Source organism: Leishmania mexicana, chromosome 34 (assembly GCF_000234665.1).
Source record: "Leishmania mexicana MHOM/GT/2001/U1103 complete genome, chromosome 34".
Taxonomy (NCBI): Eukaryota; Euglenozoa; class Kinetoplastea; order Trypanosomatida; family Trypanosomatidae; genus Leishmania; species Leishmania mexicana.
In genome coordinates, this window is record NC_018338.1 from 1,615,761 (window position 1) to 1,639,911 (window position 24,151).

The 24,151-nt window shown below is 56.5% G+C and overlaps 7 protein-coding genes across 7 annotated transcripts; all 7 read left to right on the forward strand.

Annotated features, from left to right (window-relative positions):
* Positions 1-2,448: 2,448 nt before the first annotated feature.
* On the forward strand, positions 2,449-3,426 carry LMXM_34_4290 (hypothetical protein, unknown function; the record flags this gene model as incomplete). Its single annotated transcript, XM_003879377.1, has 1 exon — positions 2,449-3,426. The coding sequence occupies one exon, from the start codon at positions 2,449-2,451 to the stop codon at positions 3,424-3,426; it is 978 nt and encodes a 325-aa protein (XP_003879426.1).
* A 5,293-nt stretch (positions 3,427-8,719) lies between these two features.
* Positions 8,720-9,469, forward strand: LMXM_34_4300 (conserved hypothetical protein; the record flags this gene model as incomplete). Its single annotated transcript, XM_003879378.1, has 1 exon — positions 8,720-9,469. The coding sequence occupies one exon, from the start codon at positions 8,720-8,722 to the stop codon at positions 9,467-9,469; it is 750 nt and encodes a 249-aa protein (XP_003879427.1).
* Positions 9,470-10,405: 936 nt separating this feature from the next.
* Positions 10,406-10,831, forward strand: LMXM_34_4310 (conserved hypothetical protein; the record flags this gene model as incomplete). The annotated part of the gene is made up of 1 exon (XM_003879379.1): positions 10,406-10,831. The coding sequence occupies one exon, from the start codon at positions 10,406-10,408 to the stop codon at positions 10,829-10,831; it is 426 nt and encodes a 141-aa protein (XP_003879428.1).
* A 739-nt stretch (positions 10,832-11,570) lies between these two features.
* LMXM_34_4320 (conserved hypothetical protein) lies at positions 11,571-13,220 on the forward strand (the record flags this gene model as incomplete). The annotated part of the gene is made up of 1 exon (XM_003879380.1): positions 11,571-13,220. One exon carries the CDS (start codon positions 11,571-11,573, stop codon positions 13,218-13,220), a length of 1,650 nt encoding a protein of 549 aa, XP_003879429.1.
* A 552-nt stretch (positions 13,221-13,772) lies between these two features.
* Positions 13,773-15,644, forward strand: LMXM_34_4330 (conserved hypothetical protein; the record flags this gene model as incomplete). Its single annotated transcript, XM_003879381.1, has 1 exon — positions 13,773-15,644. The coding sequence occupies one exon, from the start codon at positions 13,773-13,775 to the stop codon at positions 15,642-15,644; it is 1,872 nt and encodes a 623-aa protein (XP_003879430.1).
* A 1,417-nt stretch (positions 15,645-17,061) lies between these two features.
* On the forward strand, positions 17,062-18,090 carry LMXM_34_4340 (conserved hypothetical protein; the record flags this gene model as incomplete). The annotated part of the gene is made up of 1 exon (XM_003879382.1): positions 17,062-18,090. The coding sequence occupies one exon, from the start codon at positions 17,062-17,064 to the stop codon at positions 18,088-18,090; it is 1,029 nt and encodes a 342-aa protein (XP_003879431.1).
* A 1,087-nt stretch (positions 18,091-19,177) lies between these two features.
* Positions 19,178-23,053, forward strand: LMXM_34_4350 (conserved hypothetical protein; the record flags this gene model as incomplete). Its single annotated transcript, XM_003879383.1, has 1 exon — positions 19,178-23,053. The coding sequence occupies one exon, from the start codon at positions 19,178-19,180 to the stop codon at positions 23,051-23,053; it is 3,876 nt and encodes a 1,291-aa protein (XP_003879432.1).
* Between the last annotated feature and the right edge of the window lie 1,098 nt (positions 23,054-24,151).

Here is a 24,151-nt window from a genome sequence, read left to right on the forward strand (position 1 = left end):
CAGCTGTCAACCGACCTCCATCACCCTCCAATACTGACATTCTGCCTCGTTGAGGCGATTGTTTGTCGAGTATTACTGATTTCGTATCTCCCCCTCTGATCACGTGATCGGCAACCTCAGCCTCTTATCCCCCTCCCTTTTACTGTTTCCTCTGTTTCGTTGTTTTTTTTTTCTTCTTTCGTCTCTTCGCACGCTCCAAAGGTCGCAGCACAACGGTCGCCTTTCTTCTGCGTTCTCTCCCTTCCTCTCTCTGTGTGCTTGTGATTGCTTGCAAGAAAGACGTCACTGGAAACACCGGGGTGGCAAGAACGAACGTTTTTGTCTGCTTCAGTGGCTCTTTGCAGCACACATTAAAGCAGACACGGTGTGGCGAAACGCCGTGGTTCATTCGGGCACACACGCAGAGAAGACGTCGGGGCGTCACGTGATTTCCGAAAGTGAAGGAGGAGGAAAAAAAAAACAGCCAAACGCACACGCCACAAACAAAAGCGTCACCGTACGCGAACGCTGCCGGCTGGTGCGTTGCCTCAGCCGTCCCCACACAGGCACAGGCATTTCTTTATATTTCTATATATATTTTTGTTGTACCTTTGGCCTGCTTATGATCTGTTGCCGGTGCTGATTCGCTTTTCTTTAGGCTCTCTTCTTCTTTTTCTTCTCTTCCGACATTGCTTTGCCAACATCGCACACGTGAGTTTCGTACCTTCGAACACGTGCGCGAACACGGTCAAGAATATTGGTACTCACACCGGGACAAAAATAAACATATACCAACGAAAAGAAAAGACAAAAGAAAACGGCACACGACGCATACACTCCTCTCCTTTTCGCCTTCCCTGCCGCTATATTCAAACACAGTGCTGAGTACACTCATTTGCCGGGCACTGTAGTGACGCCGCTTTCCCTGCTTCCCCTCCCTTTTTTTTTGAGCTCACCAGCACTTGTGCATTTGTGTGCCATACCTTTGTTTTTTTTTTCTGTCGCTCCCGCTCGTTCCTTTTTTTCCTTTTTTGTTTGTTTTGTGTGTATCTCTCCCCCGACTGCATTTTATCTTCTCGTCTTATTTGTCGTTTCTGTTTCGCTCTTCTTCCCCTCCCTCCCCTCACCACACGTGTTTTCCGTCGCTCAAAACCCTCGACCAACTAGGTCGTTGCTGACGCTCCTCTCGGCAGTCGAGCGAACAAAGTCAGTGACCTTCCTCCACACTGCCACCAACGCCCCCTCCACCTCCCTACACCTCTCCCCGTTCAACCACGAGACGAGGTGCTTTTCTTACCGGGCTCTCCCTTTCGGTTCTCTGTTGCGTCATTCTCTACTCATGTGAGTGTGCTCATCTTCGCTTGTTTATCTCTCTGACAACTCTTTTGTCTGTTTCGTTTCGATCTGTTCAATTTTTCTTTTCTTTGTATTTTTTTTCTGCGCGCGTGTTGTGTTCTCTCTACATGGTATACGAGCACGGTGACGAGCCTTTGTGCATGCGTGTGCTTATTTTCCTGTCGGTTTCCTTTCTCTGACACTCTTCGTCGTGTCTCAGCCGTAAGGGCTACAGTCGCTCCACCCATTTGAGCTGGTTCACGGTGCTGAGGTACTATGAGTTAACGTGTACAGCGGAACGGTGTTTTCTTTTTTCATATTTTTTTTCGCTGTTTTCGGCTGTGTAGACCCCCCCCCAATTTCCTCGTCATTTGCGCTCAACTGTGTGTCTTGGACGTCCTTTGCAAGAAGCTGCATCTGCCATCTGGCATCTCTCCCCCTCCCTCCCGCTCGTCCTTTCTGATTTCTCACGACGGACACGCACGCAGCGTTGTCGTTCGTGCGAATCCGGGGGGAAAGGAAGCCAGCAGGAAAGAAAAGCGCCAGTAAGTGACAAGATACATAGAAGGGCATTATACGTACACCGCTCCTTCACCTACGCGCACACGCCAGTGCCTCTGAAGAAACACACCAACCGCAGTAGCACGTGTGAAAAAAAGAAAAAAAACGGGCCATCACGACTTTTTCCCCTTTCTGCTCTGTATTTCTTTCCTCTTGTTACTTCGTGAGTATTTTCATTATTTTGCTTTCTGTTCTTTTTCGTTCATGCTTGGTGGTCTTCGCCCCCCCCCCTCACCCCTCTCCTTTCCGCAAGCCAACCAACACGCACACGCATATATATATATATATATAGCTACCTTGCGCAGTACTTCTCCGCGCTCGGGCGTGTCAAACTTCTGTGGACGTGTCTCGGAATTCCCATCGGGGGCGCATCGTTTTACCGCACGCCTTAACACGCTTGGAGTTATTCGCATTTAGGCCTTTTTTCGTTTGTTGTTTTGTGCCTTTGTCTGTTGCTGTATTCATTTCTTCTGTCCTCTTTTTGGTACCACTCACAACAACGGCGCAGGGGCCCCCTCCAACCTCCTTACCCACACTCACCAGCGCAACGATCCGAGTGCCGTGTGCTCAGAGATGGAGGGCAATCAGTCGACCTCGACACCGACTCGATCCATCTTTCAACTACTGAACTATCACAATGGCCTCGAAGAACTTCTCTTGATGTACTGGTGGGTGATTGTGCTCGGCAACCTCGTGCTCTTTGCGCTCGCGAAGCACTCACTCATGTGCTGGGAGCTGCATCGGGACAGGCGACGCTTGGAATGCTGCTACATGCGTCACTGTCGACGTCGTCGTGCGGCGTGCCAGTTGAAGAGTGCGACCGTAGAGCTTTCACTGAGCACGCACGCTGGGGAAGCTGCAAACACCACAAGCGACGCGCCAACAGCAACCTCGTCTTCAAGCAAAGATCCAACCGAGGCAGGAGCAGCGGCACAGCACGCCGTTGACTGTATCAGCACGAGCGAACTGAAGAAAACCTGGTTTCCTCTGTTGGTGCCGGCCGCGTCAAAGCCGGACGACGATGCCTCGCCACCGAGGACAACGGAGCTGATGGTAAAGGCCGCGGTATGCCGAAATCGCAGCAAGCAACAGGGAGCGACAGAGACAGTGCATGAGAAAGACACCCGCCCGCCGTCCCTGCAGCTCCCACTCCCCTCCGCCACCTCTTCCGACATCTCCTCGTCGCCACCGCCCTCGACAACGCAGGCGAGCACTTCGGCAACGACGCGGCTGCTGAACCGACTGGGCTTCATATCGCCTGATCTTAACCAAACCAACGATGAAAGATTCGATACTAGCCGATACAGCAACAGCAGCACTGCGTCCTCGCGGCTGAGCAACTGCTGCCCCCGCTACAGCGAGGATGAACAGCGCTTAATTGATAAGAAGCGGCAGGAAAATGTACGTGCGTGGATGGAGGCTAAGCGCGCATTGGAGCTAACCGAGTCGCTCGCAGCAGGTTCCCGTGGCGTCCTACCGTTCTCGTCGGGCAATGTGCGCGAGTTTCAGCCATGTGAAAAAGGTGCGATAGAGACGGAGCTCGTCTCTTGAGATACGAAAGTCCCGCACAGTGCGCACGGATGCCCCTATAATTCTTTAATTCGTTTTGGCTCAGCCCTCCCCTCTCCCTACACGATACTGGCCATCTCACCGTGGTATCTCAGTGCCCAGTACACCCACTCTTTCTGGGGGACTCCAAGCGGCCTGCATAGCCTGCCCTCGGGTACGTCTGGCGGACTCTTGGCGTCGGCGGACAGGTCTGTGTTGGCGCTGTGCCCAAGAGACGCACGGCCACGATGACGCTTGGACCAGCTCAACACCAGTCGTGTCCGCGATGAAACGAATGCACGCATCCAACAGCAGCTTGCTTTTTTTTGTCTGTCTGGGTGCGTGTGTGTTGTTCCTGTTCGTTGGTGTGCAGCTGTTCCAAGAAGAGGGGGCGTGTGATTCGGCACATCTGCGCCTTGGTATGGCGCCATGAATGTGACGCGGCCCACGGCGTGTTCAAACCTTTTGAGCTTTAGTCTGGGTCTTTTTTTTCGGTATCGCCCCGCGGCGTATCCCCCGGTGCTCCTCGCTTTCTACTGTGTCCTCGAGACGTAGCTACACCGAGAGCAAAGCTGAAGTATTAACGTGGCGACGGACGGATGCGGGTTGGTGGAGGTGTTTGGCTATCTTGATCCACTTCGCCATCGTTTTCTTTGATGGTATGTGGGTTGCTCTTGTAATGGATTTTATCCAAATATCTGCTGGGCATCGTCACTCATGCGCATTGCTGCAGGTGGTGGTTGGCTGCTTCGACTTGCTGTTCCCCTCATCCTCCCGTATCCGTTCTCACGTCGCTCAGCCTCTTCTTTTTTTTGGTGCTTGTTTTCCTCTCTTTTGTTTCTGCGCTTTTGTGTGCCCTACGCACAAACGGTATCCCCCTCCCCCCTCTCCCTCCCTGCTTCTCCCCATCATTACTCATAGGAATAGCACAAAGTAGGTGGGGCCCACCAGAGTAGACGACACGTGTCATCTTTCTTTATCTTTGTTTTCTTTTTTCTGTTTGCTTTGTACTTTCCCTTCGCGTTTCGGGCAAGCTTCACAAGTCGCGACGGGATCCGAGTAGCAAGACAAAGGAGTGTGTGTGTGTGTGTGGGTGGGTGGGTGTGCTTGCACGAGCCTCGATACGGAGAATGTGCGTGACTTGTTCACAGGCAACATACTATTCTCGATGGTGGTTATCCGGCGGTCTCTTTCATGTTGTTTTTCTGTTCGCTGTTTCGTAGCGGCACCCACCCTCTCCTCTACGACGATGACGAAGTCTACACACACACGCACGAAAACCAATCTGTGGCACTCTCTCAGCATTTCTCCACCACGACCACTCACTTACCTGCTGTCATTCCACCGCTGTGTGCGGGTGCAGTCAACCCGGTCATTGCATCTCTTCTCTGTTGTTGGTTGGCATAGCTTTCTGTATTTCTCTTTTTTTTCGTCGTTTTTTTTTCTTTGTGTGTGTGCGCGTGAGTGATGGTCAGCACGAAGTCGCTTGCACTTCTCGTGTCTTTTTGTTGATGCCCTATTGCCTTGGTTTGTCTTTGTTTTATTATTTGTTTGTGGTTTGTGTGGACTCGAGTTTGCTATTTTTATTTTCCCCTCTCCCTCCCTCCCTCCTCCCATCCCTGTTTTCTTTTGTGTTGTTCCGCGTACTCGCATGCCCAAGGAGGCGGGTGCGTATGTTTCGATTTTTTTTACTTCGTAGCCTCCTATTTCTCGTCTATGCCCTACTTCCTTTTCTCGTTTTCTCCCCTTCTCCCTCCGTCTGTCTGTCGCTCTGAAGTAGCGACACGCATTCTCGCCTGCATCTCCGCCTCGCCTCTTTTGTGGACTCCTTCGCTACATTTGCGCGCGGACGTCTTTCCCTCCCAAAGGGCCATTGCGTGCAGGTGTGCGCGTGTGCGCGTCGATTTCTCGTTTCGGTAAGACTTCACTTTTCTTCATGTTTGTTCGCGTCGTGTCGTCGATCTCGCCAATTCACGACTCTTGCCTCTTTTCGGTTTCCCTTTTCGGTTTGGTGGTAGACTTAGTGGATGATCTGCACTGTGCGCGTGACTCTTGCAGTGCGTTTTTTTTGTTGTTCGCATGGCCGTTTGCCTTTTTTTCTTTTTAATGGAGCTTTCGTGATGTGGTCTCTATTGCTGTTCTTCTGCTCCGCGACGTGCGTCGAGTGGGAGTGAGTACCCAGTAGAGGTGGAATGTTGGCGCATCGCTCTGCGTGCTCTCGCCACCTCTTTTTATCTTTGGCGTATCTTTGTTGTGTTTTTGCTGCCTTTCTTACAATCCACATGATCATAAGGGCCTCCGCTCTGCTCTGTGACACCTTGCCCTCTTCCTCAGGGCACATTTCTATCATCTCTATGCGGGCGTGCGTTCTGTGCATGTCTCGCGAACCACCCGAGTAGTGGTCTTGTGTGTCTCTCTTTCCTTGTTTTTTTTCCTTGATGTGTATCCGATGCTCATGAGCCGTTCCTCTAATCTACGGCGCGGCATCCGCCATGAGTAGCACTTCTACAGCAGCAAGTCCCAACTTTGACGCGTGCCTCTCTACCTCCTTGTTCGCTTTGCCAACCGTGTCCGCGCGTGTGTGTGATCGTGCAGTCGGTGCAGCGGGAGGAGACACTGGCGCCGTAGTCGTTGTGGTGCCTCTCTGGTTCTTTGAGACGCCGCAAAATCGCTCTCCGACGACGCCGCAAGCTGCGCCTCCTAATCTGTCTTCAATTGCCCACTTCAATGAAGTGTCGACTGCTCCTCTCCTCGTGCGCTGCCCTTCTTCCGTACTCCCTCCCACCTCTCTGACAAGGCGCCTACAGTACAGAAGTCACTTCAACTACAGTTTTGTTCAATTGGGGTAGGGTACGCGTGCCATTCGCCGTCACCAATAAAAGCTTCCACTCCCCTTCCGGGAAACTACATCGTTCTCCTCCTCCATCGCGAAGCCACCAAAGGTGCCTGCACAACGGTGTACTACCTCTGTGCTTTGTTCCTCCGTCCCAAAGATCTGCCAGACACGCTTCGCAGTATCGTTGCGCGGAGAGGGAAACGAAAGAGCGCATGCCTTGAACGCGTGCTCCCCCATCCTCGCTGCGGCTGGTCTACGTAGACGGTATTTCTGTGCTCGTTTGTTGCTCGTAGCTATAGCTTTGTCTGCCGAACTCTGGTGAAAGGTGCGCAGCCAGCATGGCGCCTTCAGACGAACTCCCTTTATCAAAGAAGTGACGCCGCCGCTTCCGCAGCGTCGAAGCCCACGATTACAACATCCACGCTGCAGAGTAGAGTGAACTTGATATCAGCCGCGTGCACGTTGGATACGGTGTTAGCGATCCCTTAAACCAGGCAAGGTTTGGCGACACCAACAACGAGGCTGTCCGTTTATCTATACGTGACGATGCCCGTGCCGGCCACCGCCGCCGTGCACTCAACTCTGCAATTAGTCGGAAGGCACACTGACGCCGTGGCGGTTTGCATGTGCGCGACGCGTCGTGCTGCGTCTTGGCCATGTGTGTGCTGTCGCTGAGCCTATTGATCTCCCGTGCCCTGGATACTCCTGTTGACGAGGGGGGCCGTACTGAACGAGTAGACTTCGAAGCGTGGGCAGCAGTGCCAGCTGAGCAATGCCCATAGGCTTGCCTTTCGCCATCACACCAGCGGTGGGGATGGCGAAGGTGCCGCCATTCTGCGTGTATGAGGACACTCAGAAGAAGACTGTGGCGCCGACCACTAACAGCGGGCTGCAGGCACGCTGTGAAGTCTTCCTCGGCGTGCACGCCACCACCTCGTGCGCAGCGTCGCTCTAGGGTAACATGAGCGTTGCCTCGCGGAAGCTAGCTGCAGCGGTGACGAAGGTGCCCACAGCAGTGGCTGTAGCCATCCCGACGTCATCACGCGCCCCTCCCTTCCCAGCGCAGTGAAGAGCCAGAATAGCCGCCTTGCAGCTGCATCGAGTAGTGACATCATCCAGGGGAGCGTTGCAGGCTGCTGGAAAGGGTCGATGCCGTGCGCCACGGTCGACCTGGTCTGCGCCCTTTGGTTCTCCTACGCAACGGCCAACGAGGCTGCTCTGTGGAGGAGGGGAGAGTTCTTGGGTGTGGAGGGAGGCATTGAGAGCGCGTCGCACGTTGAGCGAAAGTCGGGGTGTTGCTGTCCTTGGCCGCCGCGGTACCGATGCTTTTGCTTAGCTTCTCAGTGACCCTCCTCATTGACGGGTATAGTCTTACCGCGGTCGCCTGACAGCATAGCACTGGACCTGTTTGAATCTTCTCTACATACGTGTGTGCGTGCAACGTCAGCCGTACGACTCTCTTTCCCGCTCTCTGGCCCTCGTTTGGCTGTTCCTGCTTGGCTTTGCTGTCTCTTGCGCGCTGGCGCGGGAAGGGGACGTTTGCAGTTCTATTTCTGCTGCCCTCCACTCAGGGACCCCCCTGTCGCTGCGGCAAGCACTCCTTTTCCGTTTTTTTTTTGTTTTTGCCTCTTCTGGCTTATACTGCTTGGTGCTTTGTGGTGGCATGCACGTCTCATCGCTGCCGCGGAGAAGTACTGTTTCCCTGTCCGCTCTCCCTTCAAACGTTTTCTCTCTTGTGGCTGGTTGTGTTTTAGGTTGCCGACTCAGTTGTGGATATTCCTGAGTCTTTCCAGCCATGGCCAATCTGACGTCTGTCTCTTAAGCACGCTCTTCGTGCGATACCGCTGAACACCGCACAGCTACGTGGAATGACCGCAGCGTAATACCAACGAATAAATCATCGCCTGTTTCTGTTTTTTTATACTTGCATCACCCTCCTGTCTCTGCCACGTGCGCGATACCTTCCACACGTGGGCCTTTTCCTCCTTGGAGCGCTTTCCTTCTCTTTCTCTTGCGCACCGGTCGCACGATTTCGCCCTTCTCTCTCCTCCAGTTTTGTGCTGCCTCCATCTTTGCTAGCACGCGCGCAGACCAAGGAAAACAAAGACCCGCGGCAGGGGGTGCACCAGTGCAGAGGCCTTCGGATTCCTTCGAGGAGCAAAAGGATGCATTCGCACACACATACAAAAAAAGGACGGCGTGCTTCACCGTTGACGGACGCGTTCATCGCCTTCCCCTCTCGCCCCCCACATATCAGTGTACCGCGCTGCATTTGTTACTCACGTGTCTCTCAGCGGCAAGTCGAGTGGTTCCTCTGTCCTTGTGCAATATCTCTGCTTCGCTGCTTTGCTTCTCCTGCAGCCGCTCTTCATCATTTACCTACTCTTCTCTTCCGACGTGCGTCGTCACACAGTTGATCGCCCCTCCCCCTCCTGCGAAGACTAGACTACACTCAGGCACATGAAGCGCTTCTCCTCAGGGCTGCCTGCGACCGTCCTCAGCTATGGTAGCGCCACGGGAGTGCAGGCCCACCGAAGATATGCTGCAGCCGTCGCAGACGCAGGTGAGCGGGTGAACGCTGAGCAGCAGCATGATGAAAAGCCCGAGGCGCATCAACAGCAGCAGCAGCGTACGGCTGCCAAGGAAAACGCTCTTGGCTCCATTGCTGACGAGGAGCCGCGGCGGCGGCGCAACATTGTGGTTCTCAGCAACACCACCAAGGCCGTTTACGTGCATCCGACGAACCATATCGCCTCCTGGTATTGGTTCATCACGGACTTTCACAAGTGGTTCGTCGGCATCGTTTTTCTTTTCGTCGGCACGCAGGTTATTGCGCGCTATCGCGTGTCGAAGCTGAAGACCGCGACGCAGGCGCAACTCGGGGAGAACTTGCTAGACCAGCGCACGCGTGACTTGTTGAGCGACATTGAGGTGTTGCGAAAAAAGGACCCGATCCGACTCGAGCATGAGGCGAACATATACCACGAGCAATTCTGGAAGCGGCGCGCGCTGGCGGTGGCCTCGTCGCGAAACGAGGTGCGTTCCCTGGAGATCCAGCGCGGCAAGATGCAAGGAGAAGCCCGAGGCACCGACATGACGGAGTGGTTAGGGGCAAAGGCCAAGGATGACGAGGAGCGCGAGGTAGCACGCCGCACGCAGGACTACATCCAAGGATTTCATCAGCATCTGAAGTCGAAGCGCCTTATCTAATGGACATACATGACGGTGTTTTTTTCCCGTGGTGGTGGCGTTTCGAGGGTGGTTACGCGAACCCCACGAGCACGCTTTGACTTGTTGACGAGCATGCGTGTGTTTGTGTGTGCACACGTGAGAATTTCGAACCTCTCTTGGCACCTGCGCGGTCGATGTTGGCGAGGAGTACAGCTTGCCGCCGGACGGTCTGCACATCTGTGTCGTTATGCACTCCAGCGCTTGTCTTTTCGCTCCTTTTTTTTGTTGTTGCAGTTGACATCACAGGCCTTCTGCAACGTTACACACGGTAATGTTCGTGCTACGAGCACGAAAGGGGAATGCCGCAACGCCGACGGCTAGCCCTCTTACAGAGGCGCACAGCGGCACCACTGTGGTGCAAACAAGTCACAAAAACAAAATGAGGCGGCAAAGAAGGCGAAAAGGAAAAAAAGAAAGTGAGAAAGCAAAGTGCGCCAAGCCCCGAATGTGGACATTGATGGAGCCCTCCCTTTCGCACCGGAAGGTTCTGGCATTTGCTGCTTCACTGCGCCAGACGTCCCCGCTGCAGCAAGAGGTGTGTGCTGTAGAGCCCGGCGTCTGCGCGGAGAGCGGATCGGTGGAGAGGAAAAAAAGAGAACGCCAACTTCGTCCCCTTCGTGTTGCGCACACGTCGAGGGGCGCGAGGCGGTGATGACAGGTGGCGGGGATTCCTGTTCCCCGAACAACATTCTTCCAGTTTATCCGCTCTGCGCGGGATGCTTTTTTTTTGCTCCTTGGACTCGTACCTGTTCCACTTCTCTCGCTTCCCTCCTGCCTCGATTCATCTGTGGATTCACTCCGCTCGCTGCCACACTCATGTATTGACGCATGTTGCTTCCTGCGTCGCTCGTGGTGATCGTCACCGCCCCCACCCAATGGACTTATCGTCTCACTGCCTGCCAGTAGGCAATCAACATGTGGGAGAGTCTCGTCTTCTCCGGCTCTCTCATTGTCACCGCGCTGGTGGTAGTGAGTTGCGGGTTGCTCTACTTCTTTGTGGGACTCGCCCAGCTCACGTCCACGCTGGGTGAGTTATTCAAACCTAGCCCCGATCAACCGCCGAACGGGCTACAGCAGCTCCTCGACGCCGTGAGCCACATGCTTCTCACTGGCGAGGTGCTGATGCACTTGAACCAGTCCGCGTTCGCCGCTGCAGCCGTCCTATTTTCGTTGGTGGTCCTGCTGATCTTTGTAGAGGAGGCGCTGCTGCGGGTGAAGGAGAAGGTGCGTCAGTGGGGTCGGCTGCCGAGTCCGCAGGTGCTGCATTACTACAACCAGAATGGCTACGACACGGCACTAGCGCAGTCCGGACGCGGACTCTCTCTCAAGAAAGCTATGTAACTGAGGAGGCCGATGACCGGAAGGGGGGATGGGTCGACACCCTGGAGTGGCTACTGCACTGCACATAGCGGCATTGTTTGGAGTACATTTGACGTTGTCTTGTGGAAGCGCTGCAGACTCTTCAGCGTCCGTGTGTACGCTGCAAAGGCATGGTATTCTCGGAATCACAGAAAAAAGGGCGTGTTAGTAATTGGAGTGCACGTGCGCATGTGCCTCACTCCTCAGAGAGCGAACGAGATAGCGCGTCTTCGTAGCCGCCGTTGGGCGATGCGAACATGTTAAACGGAAACGCCACGCCTTCGCTTTCCTCCGCTGTCAAATCAACGTCTTCCTCAACTGCTCTCTGTGTGTGTGTGGAAGGGGGGAAGGTAGGTGTAAGCAGGTGCATTCATGCACTAGACCGTCCCCAAGCTCCCTCACCCCAGCAGCTCAGCACAGGGTGGTGCATCTCCCCGTCTCTGAGAATGTGCGGAGAAGCCTGTCCTTTGTTTTCTCATGTCTGCGTGTGCGTGAGTGTGTGAAGCATTCTTCCTCGTTCTTCCTCTTCTCTGCCTCTTCCTCTCCGTCGCGGCCCGCTCGAGTTGCCATTCTTTGTAATGCGTTGGAAGAGGTGGCACGCGAAAAGAATCTGCGCGGATGCACAACACCGCCTCTCCAGGCACACAGCTACTTGCAGGCATACTCGGACGTGTATCGTCGTTGCTCCTTTCTGTGAAAACCGCCTCTGCCGTTCCCACCAATGCGCGCGTCATCTCGACTCTACAGTGGGCTGCTGCGCCGCACGCCGTCCAACTGTCGCCGTTTTGTGCCGCCGTGGGAAAAGGACGGGAAGACGGCTGAAGAGCTCTTTGGCGGCATTTTGCAGAGCTCCAACCCAATCCAAAAGCAGCGCAGGGATGCGGAGCGTCAGCGACAGTTCGAAGAGGCCGCCGCCGTTGAGGACGCCTTATCGCCGGAGGAGCAGCGGAGATTGGATGCGATGGAGGCGCACAACGCTGCAGTCGCCGAGGAGCGTTGCAATTTCCTCCCGTATGGGGCGACCCCGCACAAATACTTTGAGACCACCAACATGGCCGCCTGGGGTGAGTACAAGACCGCCCTTCGAGCCGTGGTGAACGTCAGTGCCTCATCGCAGTCGCCGTCGAACAGTGAGGGCTCATATTCGCTAAGCGTCCAGCATCAGTTGGTGGAGGACATGGAGGACAAGATTCCGTACAGGTATGACGCGTATGTGGAACCGGCAGCGTCGCCGTCGTCTTCATCGGCTCACAAAAGTCCGCAATGGCCGTTGCACGGGTCGGTTGGCTTGGTTATGGACATCGACGGCGTCGTGTACCGTAGCCATCGTCTCATACCAGGCGCCGACACCGCTATTCGGAAACTCTCCACGCTGCGCATCCCATTTGTTTTCATGACGAACAGCGGCCACAAAAGCGAAGCCGACAAGGCTGAGGAGCTTTCCGCGTTGCTGGGCTGCGACATCAGCGCGAACCAGGTGCTCCTCGCGCATAGCCCGATGCGCCTGCTTGCACCGGAGTACGGAGAGGAGCGCGTGCTTGTCGTCGGTGCGCCGCACTGCGCGCATATCGCACGCGAGTACGGATTTCGGCGGGCCATCTCTGTCCAGCAGTACCAGTGTGAGCACCCAGAGATGGTGCCGTTCAAGAAGTGGGGTGCCCTGAAGCGGGCGGCACCGGGCACTGTACCGTTTCCTGCCATCAGTGCCATTCTGCAGATGAGCGACCCTGACGACGCCTTCAACGACATCCAGACCGTGCTGGATGTCATCCTCGCACCCGGTGGTCAGGTTGGCCCGTACGTCTCCGGCGCTCAGACGACGCCGTACTTTGCCGCGGCTGACGACTTACTGTGGGCCACAGAGGCACCGCTGCCGCGACTCGGTCAGGGTGCGTTTCGCGAAATGCTGGCCTCTGTTTACGAGAGCGTCACCGGACAGGGCATGCAGCTGCAGCAGTATGGGAAGCCGCGCGCTATCGCTTACGCGTATGCCGAAAAGCGCTTGAAGGAAGTGTCCGCGTCGCTGGGGTGGGATCCGAACCAGTTTCGCTCCATCTTCATGATTGGCGACAACATCGAGAGCGACATTGTCGGCGCGAACGCCGCTGGGGAACTGTGGACGAGCGTGCATGTGCTCTCCGGCATTGGGCGTGCGCCTGCAGCCCGCCGCACGCTGAGTATTGACGATTGCGAACTGGAGTGGATCGAGTCGTGTGTGTCCAAGACACCGCACTACGTCGCACCTACGCTGGATCACTTTGTGCGGGAGCTGCTCGCCTTCCCCGAGGCGGCACTCTTGCAGAACAAGGTACCGTACCACGGAAAGCTGAATCCGGTTGACCTGCACGGTGCGTACAACTTTCGCGAGTGAGGTGTACGTCGTACGCGCGTAAAGGCGCGAGTGCCGCAATCCCGAATGTATGAGGTTGTGGCCTTGAAATGGGGCATCGCAGCGCCTGCCTCGACTTTCCACTGCGCGTAAAGAAGAGAGAAAAGCACAGTGCACCCATGAGCAGCTCACACAACACCCCTGGTCACGATGAACATAGTCGCACGTGCCCATGCCCCCCCCGGCATGCCTGACCTTCTCTTACTTCTCTGTGCGGATGCTTTGGAATCGCCCCTATGCGTGGGTCACTCTCGAACACTTCTCGTAGTGCTCCTCCCCGCACCCCTCAGGTTTTTTTTTAACGCATCCGCTCGCTCTTCATCTGCTTTGCCTTCTTTCTACTCCCCCGCCCACGGGAAGGTCCACAGAGAACCATTACGGAGCACTGTGCATCAGAAGCACATCCTCTCTCCTTTTTCTGTTTTTTTTTTGGTTCCGCCGCGGCCCCCACCCCCACAGCACACATCGAATCCGCCACACATACGTACAAAGATACAGCCGCGACTGAAGTGGAGGGTGCAGGTGGCACTCACCATGAACCCCATCGATGCAGCGCAGCAGCTGCTGCAAAGCGACAAGTTCCTGGAACTCTTTCAACGAGCACTCGGCAGCGGCGGTGGCAACGGCGATGGTGGAGGCATTGGTGACATGCTCCAGTCTATGCCCGAGGAGGGCGATCCAAAGCGGGAGGAGTGGCTGCGCACTCTGCAGTCACGTCTGCAGGAGGAAGCGACCAAGGAGGCGAAAGGGGACCTGGAGCAGGTGCACAGCGACGAGCATGGTCAGTGGATGCTTGTCTTGCCAGACCCCGGGTTCTGTATTAAGACAAACGTAGCCGGTGGCGCGAAGGTGTTCATTAACGTGTGCCAGCACGCGCGCATCGGGGAGCCAGTGCCCATGGAGCCAGAGAATGGAAGCGCTAGTCAAGGTGACACGGCGGAGATGCGCTACCGCATCCCGATCAGCTGCGGCCAAGCGCGACCCGACCAGGACAAGGGTGGAAAACCCTGCAAGGTGTACGATGTCATCGTCAACCCGTCGACGATTCAGCGCTGCGGCAAGGATCACGAGTTCCGTCGCTTCGTGGCCGCACTGTGCATGCAATGGATTAAGCAGAAATCTGAGCCCACCCTGAACGCTGACGAGTTCCGAAACCTCAACTTTAAGTGTAAAGGCAAACTTGAGCCGCAGCGCATTCGCCTTTCGACCCAGCCGAAGGAGCGCAACGCGATGGGGGACGAGATCCGCCTGCCGGCCGCCGCGGGTAGCGCCACAGCGCCGTCGCAGGTGACCGGGTCGCAGGGAAACGGCAAGCTAATCCAGGAGCTGCTTCCACCCACTAACACCGACGCGGGCCCTTCTGCAAGTCCGACGAAGGGGGCGACGGCCAGCACCGCTGCATTGAAGGCGGAACCGGCCGTCAAGGGTGTGACAGCTGATGGCGTGTACTGTTGGGCACTGCACAAGAGGCCGGCGTCGAACCCGTACTTCAAGGAGAACGTGCCGGCTCACTTCGACATTACCCTCTACCTGCCAGGAGTCCAAACAATCCGCGAGGTCGACGTCCGCATCGGCCACCGGCGAGTGGATTGCTACTACATTGACGAGGTAACGGACGGCGAAGAGCGCGACGAGGAGGCGGCGGCCAACAAAGGGACTGGTGCCTCGCCGTTTCTCTCCGTGACCCTCGACTACCCCGTTTCCGATGACGTGGTGGAGGCCAAGTACGTGCGGAAGACGTCGCTGCTGAAGCTGAAGCTGGCGGTGCAGCTGCCCGACGAGACGCAGGCTCCTGCCACTCGCCCAGACCGCGACGTGACTGAGGTTGAAATGGAGGAGCAGCAGCACGACCATGCGGCCCGCGAGGCGGAATGGGCCGCCGCCAAGGCGAGAAATGAGCGTCGGCAGGAGGAGGAGGCCGCGGTGATGGCAGAGCGGCGTAGCTACATTGAAAATTTGTCCGCTGTGAAATCGGGCGACATCCCACCCATCATTCGGGATGAGGTGGATCAGATGCCGCGCGACCAGCTGCCGGGCATGCTTTACCGGCTGGAGAGGCGCATCCGTAAAGGTGACTCGATCGATACGTTGCTGGAAAAGCTGCCGGAGCCGATGCTGAACGCGCTGATCGACTACATTTGCGAGAAACTGTCGCTGGAGCCTCGTCAGCGCAAGGCCTCGGCAGCCAAAGAAGAGCACAACGTCGCATCCTCATCGCCTTCACATGAAGGGAATCCCACCTCTGCCGTCTCGCCGTTGGCGGCCAAAGCTGCTGAAGCTGACGACTCGAACAAGAGGCCGCCTACGGAGAGCCAGCCGGCGATGCAAGTGTTTCACTCGACAGCGCAGTCCGAGGCGCTCTTCGGCGTTCAACTTCACAACCGGTACCTCTTCGCACTTGATTGATCGACAAAGCGTTGGCGAGAGGGAGAGAGGAGAGTAGAGCACAGTGGTTCCTACCTCTCTGCTTGTGTGTCATTGCCGCTTGCATTGTGTGGAGACTTTTTCTTGCGGTTCAAAGCTTCCCATCTTGGTTTACATGATGTACAGACGATGTTGGCGTGCGACATCCTCTCACCACAGGTGAGAAAGTCGAAAGGCAAGCATGCGTGCCTCGCAGCCAGACACGCGGAGATATCAAGCTCTGCACGCATGGGAGCCATCGCACTCGCCTTGCAAGTGGGTAGCGGAAAGATACCGAACGTGCGTGCCGTTCCACGACGGAGATCGTCAGAGCACTGCTCTGCACACTGAGCGCCGACAAGCAACAGTATGCTTTCCTTCTGCCACATCTTTGCATGGGCAAGCGAAAAAAAAGGAAAAAAAGATGAGCAAAGGGACAGCGCAACCGTCGACACGCCTGCAAACTTCTTCTCCCTTCTCTTTCTCTCGACACGTTGCCTCTTTGCTTCGGCGCCGTATAGGTACTGTTCCTCACCACGCGAGGACGTCTTTGTGTCGTCATTCGCGGGCAAGGTCAAGTGACTCGCACCCTCGCTTCTCCCTACTGTATATGCCAGCGGCACTCACGAGCGTGCCAGCGATTCCCACACCCCCGTCGCGCGATTGGGCTCTGCAGTCCGGAGAACAGATATCACCTACTCGCTCCACCAATATCACCGCCACCCTCGCACATATACACACACATATATCGACTTTCCTCTCCTCCTAATCGGAACATTCAAACAGGCCAACGGGCGCCGACACACGCCCCCATGCACACTGGCACACGTAGCACATCTGCGGTTTGATCGTAGCACAGAGAGGCCTTTACAAGAGAGGTCCACACGTTTTTCTCCCCCCTCCCCCACTTCGCCCCACGACGCACACATCAGCAGTAAACAAAACACAAACACACGAAAAGGATATATATATATATATATGGACATACAGCGAGGGAGCCCCTCAACACACCCGAACCCATCGCACAAGCTTGCTCGTATTCGCCTCGTCTCCTTGCCCTTTCCTTCCCTGTTTTTTTTTTGTCTTTTCCCGGGTCCGTATCGTCTAGCACACACACACACACACATTCACACGAGCAATATAATTTGTTTCGGTGCTTTTCTGCTACTGTTCCGTGTTTTCTTTGCCGTTTCCTGGGTGTGGCTGGCTCTACTCTTCTCCCCCTCGCGCGTCTGCGTTCTTGTTGTGAAACGGCGGTTTCGCTGAGGTGTCTGTTCAAACGCGGGGCCCCGTCCCGACCGTCTTTTTCGGTTGTTTTCGAACGTCGAAGTCGCTGACGGTCTTGCATCTCTGTCCGCACCTAGAGATCCACTCATCTCTGTTTTTATTTTCGCTGCGTTTTCTGTTGTTTCTGCGAGCAATGCTGCGCCGCACGTGTCTCGCACGCGTGCACCTCTTCAGCGCGTTAGTGCCTCAGGTAAAGGTGCAAGCCCCGCACTTCTTGTCGGCAGAGGGCGTGGCCACGGCCAAGGTCGCGCTCGAGGAGCGCAAGTCGTACATGGACTACCCCGAACTCGTTGAATGCATCGATGCACTCGGCAACATTGACAGCGCGCTCAAGCAGAGTGAGGTGACGAAGAAGCTGAGTAGGTGCGTCGACGCCCTGCGTGCTCAGCTGTACCGCAAAGACTCCACCGATCCACGGCGGCGGCTGGAGCTGCACGAGGCCGTGATGGCGGCGGGCTTTTATGAACGTGTCATCAGCGTGACGCAGCTTGAGGGAGAGGGGATTCGCTACGTTATGAACCACTTCAACTTCGACGTGCGTCGCGACACGCTGATCACGCGAAAGGTGCATGAAACGCTGGCGGAAGAGAAGACGACGACTCCAGAGTCAGAGCAGCTTCTACGCGACTTGCTACTTCTCGAACGCCGCCTCACGGGCAAGTATCGCTTCTCGCAGCTTGGGGGTCGCCGCTGGTTTGCGCTCGGCATGCCGCTGTCTGAGATCAAGACGGAGAAAGAGGCACAGCGTCTCCTTGACATCAGCGTCATCAAGAAGGACGGCAACTTTACTCTTTGCGAGATGGATTCGGAGAAGTTGTGGAAGACGATTACCATCAGACCAAACGAGGAGCAGCACGTCACGTTCGCCGAGGCAGGGAACATCTTCAAGGATATTCGCGAAACCGACACGGTCTTTGAGCTGCGCGTGCAAAAGCCGCAGACGCCACCAGATTTTTGGGAGCGACTTCGCGAAACGCTGCTGCGTTACTGGGTACTGTGGTTTGCGGCGTGGGTGACTTTTTTCATGGTAGATGAGGAGATTATCACGCTGGTTGCGCTGATCTTCATGAAGCACTGGCAGACGAAGATCCTGGAGGAAGAGGCGCAAAAGACGGGGGGCAAGGTGTACATCGCATCCGCCCTCGGTCGCTCTCGAGAGTGATGGTGTCGACTGGGGCTCGTCGATGAATTTGGCGTCTGTGTGTTGTGCGCGTTGTTGGTATGGCTGTGCGAGGTGAGGGCGCGTTCTTATTGATACTGTCAGTTGGTATGATTATCATATAACATATATAAACATGAATATGTATGTATGTACATATGTGTTTTGTTGTAGGAGGAGATTGCTGCGGCGGATTTCATTTGAATTGCATCTCTCTGCATTCGCGCCGCTCCCATATCTCTGCTGCCGTCCTGCATCTTCGTCTGCTATGATTTCGGGTGGATCCTGTGCTGTCGACGACGCCCAGGGAGTAGAAGTGCGGTGGAAGCGGGTTCGCTGTGCGGTTTATTTTCAGACACAGAGTAAAACGCTCCTCCTTGATCCAACGACTCGTAAACATCTCGTCTAAAGTGCACACAGAAAAGAAGGCGACGCTGCTGAGGTCGTGGAAGTGTCGCCTTCTCTCGCGAAAGCACGGCGTCAAAGTCGCTGCGCAGTCTTCTGCATGGTCTCTCGCGTTTTATCGATCCTTCAAAGCTAGAGCCCCCATCTTATGCAGCAGACTGCACGATGCGTTGTGTAGGTTTCTAGTCCTCTTAGCGCCTTCGTATACCTCCCTTTGCCCCCTAACCGCGTTACCCGCTGTCTGGGACCCTCTCTCTCCATGTCTCGCTGCGCCATGCATGTCCGAGGATGCGTCCCTCCAACATTTCGCACCTGTTGACTCCTCTCATTCTCACCCACGCATTTCGTCTCACCGTGCCCCTCAGTGGACTTTTCTTTTGTTTCATCTATCCTCTCTTCCTCTCGGCACGCGTGCCTGTGTGCGGACGCTTCGCAGACAACTGTCAGAGCAGGCTGTGTCTCGTCATGACTCACCGTCCTCATCCCTGTTATTTTCTGTGGACAACGATCGACTCGATCTGCGTGGGAGCGCAAGCGCCACACAAATCCGCGCTTCCCCCGGGTGTCTTATTCTCTACCTCTCTTAACCTTCATTCATCATATTAGGCGTATACACAACGCATCCCAGCATCGACAGACCCGAGCGGAGGCGCACCAAACAACAGAAAGCAAACAGGCTGGGACAATGGATGCATCGCAGCGTCTTGGTGGCGGTGGCCTCCTCAAGGCGGTCTACGTCTTCTTCTTGCTGCTGTTCGGCCTCTTTGTGACCGGTGCGTACAACTGGGCGTTGAAGGAATACCGAACGCAGCCGCAGAATATCAACCCCGTCATGTACCCCTTCTTCACCGAAATCAACGTCTCTGCTTTTGCACCGACGATGCGGGAGAAATACTACCGACTCTGGCGTACCTACGACTGGATGGCGGACGGATACGCCGCCCCGCGCGTTGACGGAGTATACGCTCGAGTCCCTATCTTTTACGTGCATGGCAACGGCGGCTCCTACTACTGCGCGCGTTCCCTGGCTCGCTTTGTGTATGAATCCAACGCGCGACTGCGGCAGCAGGTGATGCGTGAGTACCGCCGCCACGTGAAGCGGCAGTTGTTCCAGGAATACCGCGCCAACCAATCGCTTGAGGAGCTGGAGGAAGGAGTGCGCATTCCAGAGTGGCTACAGCACCGTGTGGAAGAGAAGATAGTGCGAGAGGAGGTGCCACTGCTTGGCGCGGAGCTCTTTTCCGTGGACTTCTTGGAAGAGTCGTCCACACAGTCGGCGGCCATCACCTTAAAGGAGGCGCGTTTCGTAAATCATTCTGTCCACCTCGTCATGAGCGGATTCCTGCGCACCTACGCTGACGTCCTCGCCGCGCCACCAGCGCCTGCCTTCGACAGTGACACGCTTGACAAGAAGGACACCCGTCGCACGGGCGGCACCTCGAAGCTCTCCGCGGCCACTGAGAGGCTGCTGAGGGAAGTCGAGAGGGAGTACTCACAAAGCGTGTGCAGCCATTCTTCCATCGTCGCGGACGAGAAGGTGTGCCAGCAGGCGAATTACCTGACGAAGCGGTTCTCAACTCTGGAGCGGGCGCGAGCGGAAGTGCAGCGCGTGCAGCAGCGGGGTATCTGGATGTGGGCCGAGTCGCTCGGAGGCGTGACAACTCTCTTGGCCGCCATCCTGGCCCCGCATCTCTACGCAGGTGTGGTCATGGTGGGGACACCGATGCACTACCCGCCGCTGTTCTTCGACCACGCAAGCGTCTGGATCTACGAGATCCTCAATGCAGCGGTGCTACTGCGTTATCCGGCCCCAGAAGACGTGCAACGAGTGCAGTACACTGCTATCAACTGGGCGGACATGGTGGCCGACACAAAGCTTCCAAATGATCTCCTGCATGACCTCCGCGCCGTGCCGCCTGCCGAGCTTCATCATCGTCTGCGCAACCTCACGCTTCTCGGCATCAACGGCGGCACTTTGGACGATGTTGTTCCCTCCATTTCCGGCTACTTGCAGCGCTCAACACCACGCGCGCCAGGCACACTGGTCAACCGAAGCGCCCTCCTGCAGGACGGCGGGTATCGACGCGACATCTCCACTGAGACGCTCCGCGGCTGCGGCACCGCCATGGACCACCGCGGGCTCGTGTACGGTCTTCAGTTCCTGCAACACTCTGCCGACTCGCTGGTGCAGGCAGCGCTGCTGCCGAACGCCAATGCATATTTCGGCCGTGAGGAGAAGCTTCCGTCGCTGCACCGCGATCGGCTCTTCCCCAGCGTGGTGGAGACACTAGACGCGCACCGCTTTGAAGAGCAGCGGCTCGAGCACATCTTCATGTCGTCCGTGCGTGACTCGCTCACCGGCAAGTACGTGAAGGAGACGAAGTTCCGTGCGCTGTCGGAGCAGCTAAAGCAGGTGTGCGTGGACAGCGACGCACCGATCGACTACAACGATCTGCCCATGTACGACGAGGCGGACCTGAGGAGCGGTTACTACGATGGCGCGAAGGTGCTGAACGTGCTCATAGGCGTGACGACGCTCTCGCCCGAGCAGGTGTTTGCGCCGAACATTCAACTGTTCTACGACCAGGCACGCGAAACACCGACTCTCGACTCGGAGGTGCATGAACGGGCAGCAACGTTGCTACACCTGCCGACGACCTACAAGGGCACCAAGCCGATACCCGGGCGAACTCTGCAGACAGCCGTCAGCTTTGCCATCTACCGACGGATGACGAAGCGCCGCCATCAGACGTGGCTCTGGCCACGCTTCTGCATGCTAGTGGGTATCGACCAGGGCCTAGGAACAACACGCGCATATCTCCAGTATGACAAGATCGGCCTCTCCGCGTTCGCCGATTCCTCCAGCAACCACGTGCTGCCGCGGTTGCTCCGTGGCTTCGGTGGCGGAGTGCAGGTGCACACGCAGCCTGGCTACGCGCTGGTGCGCGGCGTGGACAGCGCCTTGCTGGAGCCGCAGCTGCAGGTGCGCACCGATGACGCGGCCGATGTGTTTCCGCTTGTCATGTGCGGCTCGCTGCACTCCTTTTACCTTGCCCTGCGCGGTCACGGCTCGCTGCCGGCTGATGAGCCGGAGCACGAACTGCAGTATTTCTACGGCCCGTTTCACGAGAACGTGCACCACTTCTCCTACCGCTGGAAGCCGTTTAGCACCTACCCGCCTCTGCTCAATGAGACTTATCTAATTTACACTCTCACGGACAACCGCGGCGCTCGCCCAGACGTGCGTCTCCCTACGTACACCATGCTGCAGAACGCCTCCGTTGTCTCGCCCGAGTACTGGCTGTGGCTACTGGTGCTCTGGCCGCAGCGGTGGCTAGCGGCCTTCTCCATGTATACTGGCATCGTTCGCCTCGCTGGGGCGTCCGTAGTGCTCTTCTTCACCCTCTTCTTTGTGCTGGGCATGCTGGATGAGAAGATGTGCGCGACCGAGTCGCTGAAGGCAGCTCTGTGGCGGCGCTCACCCTTTCGGCGCATTCGCGTTCTCCCTCCATTGGCGGGCATGGTGGTGATGGCGTTTGTGCTGGAGTTGGTAACAGGTCTGTGGGCATCAACGGCGCTGGAAGTGTGCCTCTCCACCGATCCACCGGCGTACGTGACGGAGGCGGCGATGACGGCGCGCATGAGCATCTGGGAAAAATTCACCCTGGTGGCGTTGTACGGTATCTCCCCTAGCTACCGCGCCTGCCGCTTCTCGTGGATCTCGATGCAAGGTGTACCAGTGTGGTCTGTGCTCGTGGAGCAAATGGCCACCGTCTACCTGGGCTTTGGCATGGCGTGCGTCTTCCTCATGTTGGTCTTTGGCTACCTGGCCGTGATCGGTGCTGTTACGTGGCCGTTTCGCCGGCTTGTGCTGCTCCCGCTCCTTCGTTGTGCACCGATGTCGCTGGCGCTGCTCCTCGGGTTGGGGTGGGCAGCGCCAACGGTTCTGCTACTGACGTGCCCGTCCTTTCCACTGTGCTTTGTAGACATGGTCGGCCCCAGTTTGATGGCGATTCCGGTGTGGATGCTGCCTCACTGGACCCGTTCTGGGTACGACTACCGTCTCGTGCTTTTTCTTGTTTGCTTGGCCTGCATCTTCCCGTCGCACTTCAACGGGCTCGTTCTGACGATACGCAACGCCATCATGATGCGCAAGAACCCTGCTGCGTTGGGAGATGCGGAGCGTTACACCCCGAGCCGACCGCAGCTCATTATATTCGGCGTTGTGCAGGCAAACTTGGCCTGCGCCTACGCATCGCTGTTTTACATTCTGCGCAATGAGGAGACTCTCCGGATGGCGCACGAGGAAAAGCAGAGCAGCAATGACACGTCTGCACTCACGTCGCAGTCAAAGGCGGGCAACGGCTACGTGCTGGGTGACATGGGCCGTCGCGCGCCGCGCTTGCGCTCATTTTTCGAGGTGCTGAACACCGCTTTTATTTTCGCCAGTGTGTGGGCCTCGGTCGTCGCAATGCGGCGCCCGATCGAGGGCGGCGTCTCCCTTCTGGGGAACATGACACTGCTGGGGTACCTGAGCACGCGCCTCCTGAGGGAGCTGTAGCCCCTGCTCCTCCGTCCCTTCGGTGACACGCGGGAGGGAGAGGCAAAAGAGAGCAGCGGCGAGACTACGCGCCCCATCGATGCTCAACCGACGCCATTGCTGTTTCTGGGATGATGGAAGTGGTGGTAAAGGGGTGGGGGTAGGGGTCACTTGGTGCTCATCCACCCCATCTTTTTATGCGGGACTTTTCATGCTCCCCTGGCGGCCCCTCCCCTCCCTCAACTGTCCACAGCACGCTTTCACCTTTCCCACATGTAATGCCACAAAGCAGCAACTTGCGGCGGCGTGTTTTCGGGCCGAGTGCTTCACCTCTGGGCTTCCTCGTCCCTTACCTTCCGTAGCGCATTCACTTCCTCGCCTCCCCTTTCCCCTCCGTCGACCTTTCATCGTGGTCGTTGGCTGTCAGGGCGCTGCAAGTCAACCCTTCGACGCTATTCTGTTAGCATGCGCGAAGGTGCGTATGTCTGCATGTACGTCTGTATGTGTGTAAGGATGTACGTATATATACATTGTGTTTACATTTCTGTATGTGTGTGCGTGTGTGTGTTTGTGTGCAGCCCCCGACGTCTTCTATTCGGAGATGCTGTCCCTGACTCTGAGTGTGCGCACGCTTTCGGAAAGCGCGCATGAGTGGCTTGGTCATGGGGATGCAAAAGGCAGCTCCACACGGTATGTGTCTTGGAATGAAGCAACGGAACAACAGCAGCAAATATATGTAGATATACATCACATAGGGCGAAGGAATGCACCAGTGAGGTGCCAAAGGAACCTACGAGGTGACGATATCGTGTGAGCCTCGCTAGCGTGTTGACATGTTTGCCGCGCCTGGGCCCGATGTCGGAGGTGAGCACTGCAGCAGTCCTTCATGGTCCAGTCTCTCATCGAGACCCCCCCCCCCACTCACGCCTCCCTGTAACGCGCTCAACTTTTTCTATTCGTGTTGCCCCTCCCCCCTTCTCGTACTCTTTCTCACCTCCCGCTATACCCGCACAAGGCACTCGCACCCCCGGTAAGGCAGGATTTTTCTCATAGAACACGGGAGAGAGAGGGAGAAGTCAACGGTCCAGCTCTCCCGTGAAGAGGACCCCGTCAGCCTTT